We start from the raw sequence: 7,362 nt of genomic DNA on the forward strand, positions 1-7,362 counted from the left end.
AACTCCTGCTCTTTGGCGCAGAGGGTCTTCAATTCCTATGCCAAGAATGTGGGTTGTTCATCCATGACAGAAATGCCGCTGAGCAAGATATTTTACCTCGCAAACAGTAGTTCCAGGGACTGTACCTGAAATAACTAGAAGTTGCTTTGTATAGAAGCGTCAGATATGTACAATGTAACTTAACAGGAAAAAATACTTTGACTGAAGTGATGCTATTGTGTGTCATTTCCCTAATGTTGCTGACCTTAGATGAGGAGGAATAAAGGAGGACAAAAAAAGAAAGGGCAATTGTGACCTGTGCTCTGTGACTCATCCTTTGTGTTGCTGCTCCATGTAACCCCTGTGTCCTCTCTCTGGCTCAGAGCACAGACTTCCTTTTACATGAATATTTAGCGCCACCACCAGGAATTCAAGCATTCATGTTGGCTTGAAATGTTACATGCTGCGTGTGTGTGTACTGTACATTACAATCAGGGGCATAAGGAGCTTCCGCTTTCTCATTTCGAGTTAAGAGGAAGGTCTCAAGCGCCAAAAAGAAGGCCAGTCAAGTTCAACTTACAGCTTACCTCTTCTGGATGTCTTGACCTTGATGAATGAGGGCCTCCACACACCGGTTCCAACAGCACTGCACAGCACTATTGGGTCACTTTTTCAGCCTGGGTCCCCCTGTTGGACCTGCATGATATCTTTCTGACTGTATGGTTGTGTTTGCCAATTATTGTTGCTGAAGGGGCAGTCATGGGTGAGCGGTTAGGGCGTCAGACTTGCATCCCAGAGGTTGCCGGTTCGACTCCCGACCCGCCAGGTTGGTGGGGGGAGTAATCAACCAGTGCTCTCCCCCATCCTCCTCCATGACTGAGGTACCCTGAGCATGGTACCGTCCCACCGCACTGCTCCCCATGGGGCGCCACTGAGGGCTGCCCCCTTGCACGGGTGAGGCATAAATGCAATTTCGTTGTGTGCAGTGTGTGCAGTGTTCACTTGTGTGCTGTGGAGTGCTGTGTCACAATGACAATGGGAGTTGGAGTTTCCCAATGGGCTTTCACTTCACTTCACTTTCACTTTTGCTGCTCTCCTTAGCCACCGGCATAACCACCTTCCCGCCGTTGGGTTCGGAGCACGCCTCTGACTCTGTGTACGTGGTGCTGGGGGTGGTGTGCGGTTTCCTGCTGCTGCTGATGGTGATGTGGGGCGCCGTGTGCTTCAGGAGCAGACTGCTGGAGACACGCCTGGGGTAAGCACTGCACACACACACACGCCTAAAGATGTCCGTATACGCACACACGATACACACAGACACGCACACACGCACACACACATCAATAGATACAGACTGTAGGTACAAACACATGTAAACACACACACACACACACACACACACACACACACACACACACACACACACACACACACACACACACACACACACACACACACACACACACACACACACACACACACACACACACACACACACACACACACACACAAGAGCAATTGCATGTGGACACACACACACACACACACACACACACACACACACACACACACACACACATGTGTTCAGCAGACAAGCACAAAACAGAGCGCTTCATTCCCCCTGGCGTGGTGCAATGTTTATCTTCCTCCTCTCCATGATGGTCTAACGAAACATGCAATTACAGTACCTTTAGAAGACACAAACATCTGGGTTGTGTGTGTGTGTGTGTGTGTGTGTGTGTGTGTGTGTGTGTGTGTGTGTGTGTGTGTGTGTGTGTGTGTGTGTGTGTGTGTGTGTGTGTGTGCGTGTGCGTGTGCGTGTGCGTATGCGTGCGTGCATGTGTGTGTCTGTGCGAGCGTATGGGCGTGTGTGTGTGTGCGCGTGCATCTGTATGTGTGTGTGTGTGTGTGTGTGTGTGTGTGTGTGTGTGTGTGTGTGTGTGTGTGTGTGTGTGTGTGTGTGTGTGTGTGTGTGTGTGTGTGTGTGTGTGTGTGTGTGTGAAGGAGCTGAAATGACTCCGGATGCAAGTTAGTAAATGTTGAATGGTTTACCCTTAATCATGGTCAGTGCAGTAGTAGCAGGCAGTGTGTGTGTGTGTGTGTGTGTGTGTGTGTGTGTGTGTGTGTGTGTGTGTGTGTGTGTGTGTGTGTGTGTGTGTGTGTGTGTGTGTGTGTGTGTGTGTGTGTGTGTGTGTGTGTGTGTGTGTTTGTCAGGTGCCAGACTCACAAATATGTCTATAAATTGGAGCACAGCACAGCACAACACACACACACACACACACACACACACACACACACACACACACACACACACACACACACACACACACACACACACACACACACACACACACACACACACACAAAGAATCCCCGTCTCCACTGTAGCCCCTTTTCCTCGACTCTCCCTTAAACTGGAATTTCAGTTTCCATGGACTTCTGCCATGGAATTCACTTTGTGACATTTTGTGAGTCATTCTCTCCAAAAAGGATGCGGAGACAGCATGTGTCACGGGCCACTGCACTCAATGTCGTTCCCACTGGGTTGCAATCATCTCCCCTTCCTGCTGTTTTAGTAATGGAGTGGTAGTGTTAGTAGTAGTTGTAGTAGGCTACTGGTAGTAGCGGTGGTAGCTCTGCAGGAGTAATAGCCTCCTTGGCGGCGATATAACCGTTTTGCACTCAGTGTCATTCCCACAATGCAAGCATTTCTTCTTCCTGCTGATCAGTAGTAGTAGTGATTAGTAGTAATCGGAGTAATAATAGTAATAACACTGAGCAAGAGATAAACAATGACCAGCTATCCAGCCTCATCATGCATGTATTGTCTTGTCTTGTTTTGTCCTGTTTCATCAAGTCTTGTCTAATGTCTGTTTTTATCTTATCTTGCCTTATCTTATCTTATAGTACATAGTAGTAGCAGTAGTAGTAGTAGTAGAAGCAGTAGTAGTACCTGTAGTAGCAGTAGTAGTAGTAGTAGTAGTAGCAGTAGTTGTAGTACCTGTAGCAGTAGTAGTGGTAATAATAGTGGTGATGTTGATAGTACTAGTCTGGGTTTTAAAATGTTAAATTGTACCTATGTAGCTGTATGCTCATTGTGTTTATCACATGTCTCTCTGTCTTGCTGTCTTTCTATCTCTTTCTTTCTGTCTATGTCTATCTTTCTCTGTCTCTCTGTCTCTGTCTCTGTCTCTGTCTCTGTCTCTCTCTCTCTCTCTCTCTCTCTCTCTCTCTCTCTCTCTCTCTCTCTCTCTCTCTCTCTCTCTCTCTGTATATCTCGTTGGCTCCCTCTACAGGCAGCTGTTTGCAAACGACGGGAAGCTTCAACCCACAGTGCAGTACACACCCCAAAGGACCTACAACCGTTCGGCCATCGAGATAACATGTATGCGCGCACACACATACACACACACACGCACACGCACACGCACACACACACACACAAGCACACACACCATAAAACCCAGAAATATGCATGTTGCAAGCACAATGTACCATATCATAGCACTAATAACTGAGTGGATTAGAAGACAATATTTTACAAGACTTCTCATAATCATATCATATGAACTGATATCTGATTTCTGCATGCCTTCATTTTCATATTATCTGGATAAGCAGTATGTGCCTGTGTGTGTGTGTGTGTGTGTGTGTGTGTGTGTGTGTGTGTGTGTGTGTGTGTGTGTGTGTGTGTGTGTGCGTGTGCGTGTGCGTGTGTGTGTGTGTGTGTGTGTCTGTGTGTGTCTGTGTCTGTGTGCGTCCATATGTGTGTGTGAGAGGGTGTAAGGGTATGGGGTGGTGTTTCTTTAATGACCCTATTGTTCTCTTGTGCTCTGTGTTCTCTCCACACTACCCAACTCCTCTTCCTCCCCCTCCTTTCTCCCTTCATCCCCCTTTAACTTCACTCCTCTCCCCTTCTCTATCCCAATCCCCCACTTCACTCCTCCTCCTTCTCTCTCCCTCCTCAACTCCTCTCCCTACACCCACCTCCTCACTTTACCCCTCTCCTCCCCCACCTCCATCTCCTTATTTCATGTCTCTCCTAACCCCACCATCACTACTCTTCCTCCTTCCCCCCCTTCCTCCTCCTCCCTACTCCTTTCTCTCTGACCCCACTCAACCCCCTCCCTCTTTCTCCCTTTCTCTCTCTCTCCCTCCCTCCCTCTCTCTCCCTCTCTCTCTCTCTCTCTCTCTCTCTCTCTCTCTCTCTCTCTCTCTCTCTCTCTCTCTCTCTCTCTCTCTCTCTCTCTCTCTCTCTCTCCCTCTCTCTCTCTCTCTCCGCAGTGGCCAATCTTGGTGTGAGTGCGGAGCTTCAAGCTAAACTGCAGGACGTCATGATCACCCGGAACCTGCTGTCCATTGGGAAAGTCTTAGGAGAGGGTGAGTGTGTGTGTGTGTGTGTGTGTGTGTGTGTGTGTGTGTGTGTGTGTGTGTGTGTGTGTGTGTGTGTGTGTGTGTGTGTGTTGTGTGTGTGTGTGTGTGTGTGTGTGTGTGTGTGTGTGTGTGTGTGTGTGTGTGTGTGTGTGTGTGTGTGTGTGTGTGTGCGTGTGCCTGCGTGGGTGGGTGCGTGCGTGTGTATGTCAGCTGCTCTTGGGCCTTTTTCAGGGGTGGGGTGAGGGTGTCAATCGGGTCACATTCTCCACATACCACATTAGCCACCATGCTTAACGCTAACACTCACAAGCGCACGCAGGCACGCACACACACACACACACACACACACACACACACACACACACACACACACACACACACACACACACACACACACACACACACACACACACACACACACCCCAGGCTGAGTGTTTCGTCACATCTTCCCTCATCCCCCATCTCTTTGTTTCCTTGTCCACAGGAGAGTTTGGGTCAGTGGTGGAGGGCCACCTGAGGAAACAAGACGGCAGTGCCGAGAAGGTGGCCGTGAAGACCATGAAGCGTAAGCATGCCTGAAAAAGCCCTACGTCATCATTGATGAGGGACATAGATTCATTAGTTACAATCTATGGGGGCTACATATTCCAAATAATCTTGTTTTACCTGTCCAGTTTAACCAGGTGATCATTCAACTAGCCTAGCGTTTCTCAACGGCAGCGCCAGGGGATGTTGAGAAGGAGAATGCTGAGAGGAAGTGGTGCTTAGTTGCCATTGGGGGGCATTAGTCTATTTTATTCTTTAATACAATGGGCATTGGCAGGCTCATGCTGAGATCAAGAGGGCGTTGAGGGACTTATGATGAGGTTAAGGGGGCGTTTGGTTAAAAAAGGTTGAGAACCACTGAACTAGCCAATCACCTGGCTGAAATGGACAGGTTAAAGTCATGTGATTTGGAATGTACAGAACTGGATTGTAAAATGATGAATCTTTTTTTTCCCATCAATGCATGTAACTGCATGTTACTGAACAGCCATTGCAAAACATTCTATATTGTAGCATGCATACCACATGCATACAAAGCTTACAACTTATACAGAAATTAAACATTAAAGTCCTCAGTGTCGTCAAACGGTAGTGAAAGAGCTTAGTGAGCAATGTGCCCAGAAATGTTTCTTCATCAACTTGTGACTGGTCCTGAAATGCAGACTAAGTATGTTTGGATGTTTGAAGTCTGCAGTTTTTCACTCTCTAGTTCTCAAGTGGAGACTGTTCTGCTAACGATGGATTAATGACAGAAGAGGAAAACAACACTGTGTTGCAGACATTATGTCTGTCTGTATGATGTCTGTTTCACTCCCTCTCTCTCTCTCTCTCTCTCTCTCTCTCTCTCTCTCTCTCTCTCTCTCTCTCTCTCTCTCTCTCTTTCTCTCTCTCTCGCTTGCACACTTGCACACTTGGCTTATTGGTTTAGAGCGCTGTCTCTAATTGGGGTTTCTGTCATTGCAGTGGACAACTTCTCTCAGAGGGAGATTGAGGAGTTTCTAAACGAGGCCGCCTGCATGAAAGACTTCCACCACCCCAACGTCATTAAGCTCCTGGGTAAGTCAACAGCATGATACAGGCAAAGCCTATTTGGCATACTAAGCAATGTGTCCTAAGTCATATTATAAAGTGTGATACTTAATGTTGCAAACTGCTCGAAAAAATAAAGGAAACACCAAACTAATAGTCAGGTCAAGAGCAATGCAAGAACTTTCTGAGCTCCCGAAGATACGGGAACTCCTTTCCCTTCTAGCAAACAACCATAAGCAAACCAAGGGAGTAGGGTCAACCATGCCGTTCAGGAAATGTTAATTGTTATGCTCTTGGTCAGACCAAGTCTCGAAAAGATTTGAGCGTTGATGATAATCAGGCTACCAAAATAATGCAGTGCAACTCACAAGTCAATCATACCGGTACTAAGTTATTTTTAATACAAGTATCTTTCAAGGGCTGTTGTGACCTTTTATTGCATTCCCTTCTGCATGTGCAGCATTTTGCTGTTCAGTGTACAAAAAGCTGTACCACGACATAAGTTGTAATTAGAAATATATTTTTGGGGTGAAAATCTAATCAGATATTTTTACTGTATGCCTCTGCCTGAAGGTGCCAGAAGTATACGGTTTATGTTTCTGATACGCTGTTACTAGTCCTTAACTTAGTTTGTTAATTTAGAACATTCCATAACATAACCATGTAGATGTGTGCTGTGCTGGGTGTGTGTTTGGAGATAATATTTTTTTATTAGGTGTGTGTTTTTAGGTAATATGCTGTGTGTCTTGTTATCAGGGGTGTGTTTTTAGGTAATATGCTGTGTGTTTTGTTATCAGAGGTGTGTTTTTAGGTAATATGCGGTGTGTTTTGTTATCAGGTGTGTGTTTGGAGGTGAGTTCAGGCCACTTCCCCAAGCCCATGGTAATCCTGCCCTTTATGAAGTACGGAGACCTTCACAGTTTCCTGCTGCGCTCTCGCCTTGGAGAAAGACCACAGGTAAACACACAACACCTTCACGGTGCTGGACTTTATTCGCACACACATAATAGCCTGTAACATTGACAAATTCTGTCACCAGTGAGTGAATACTGTATATCAATCTGATAGGAGTAAATGCCCAACTCCACAATTCGTCTGGACTCCTTTCACAACATCTCACACAAAAAGCGAAAGAAAACATATACCGGTTGCCTACAATCATTGTCACATGACGGATCCTTCGTCGACTGCATTTCAAGTCAGCATCAGTGAAATACATGTATTTACATAATCCACACTTGCAGATGATGGAAAATGAATCTTTCTTCTTCTTCTTCTTCTTCTTCTTCTTCTTCTTCTTCTTCTTCTTCTTCTTCTTCTTCTTCTTCTTCTTCTTCTTCTTCTTCTTCTTCTTCTTCTTCTTCTTCTTCTTCTTCTTCCACTCACAGTACTTGCCTACTCAGATTCTCCTGAAGTTCATGATCGACATTGCGT

The 7,362-nt window shown here is 46.3% G+C and overlaps 1 protein-coding gene across 1 annotated transcript in view; it reads left to right on the plus strand.

Moving 5' to 3' along the window:
- Window positions 1-7,362, plus strand: part of mertka (c-mer proto-oncogene tyrosine kinase a) — a 54,529-nt gene that overhangs the window by 44,626 nt on the left and 2,541 nt on the right. Inside the window, exons 11-17 of the mRNA XM_063191272.1 lie at window positions 1,081-1,234; window positions 3,276-3,364; window positions 4,264-4,359; window positions 4,838-4,918; window positions 5,863-5,955; window positions 6,767-6,885; window positions 7,317-7,362. The exon at window positions 7,317-7,362 is cut by the window's right edge and continues 64 nt beyond it. Coding sequence (XP_063047342.1) covers window positions 1,081-1,234; window positions 3,276-3,364; window positions 4,264-4,359; window positions 4,838-4,918; window positions 5,863-5,955; window positions 6,767-6,885; window positions 7,317-7,362 — 678 coding nt within the window. The remainder of the gene's footprint in view (window positions 1-1,080; window positions 1,235-3,275; window positions 3,365-4,263; window positions 4,360-4,837; window positions 4,919-5,862; window positions 5,956-6,766; window positions 6,886-7,316) is intronic.

Source organism: Engraulis encrasicolus, chromosome 24 (genome assembly GCF_034702125.1).
Source record: "Engraulis encrasicolus isolate BLACKSEA-1 chromosome 24, IST_EnEncr_1.0, whole genome shotgun sequence".
NCBI lineage: Eukaryota > Metazoa > Chordata > Actinopteri > Clupeiformes > Engraulidae > Engraulis > Engraulis encrasicolus.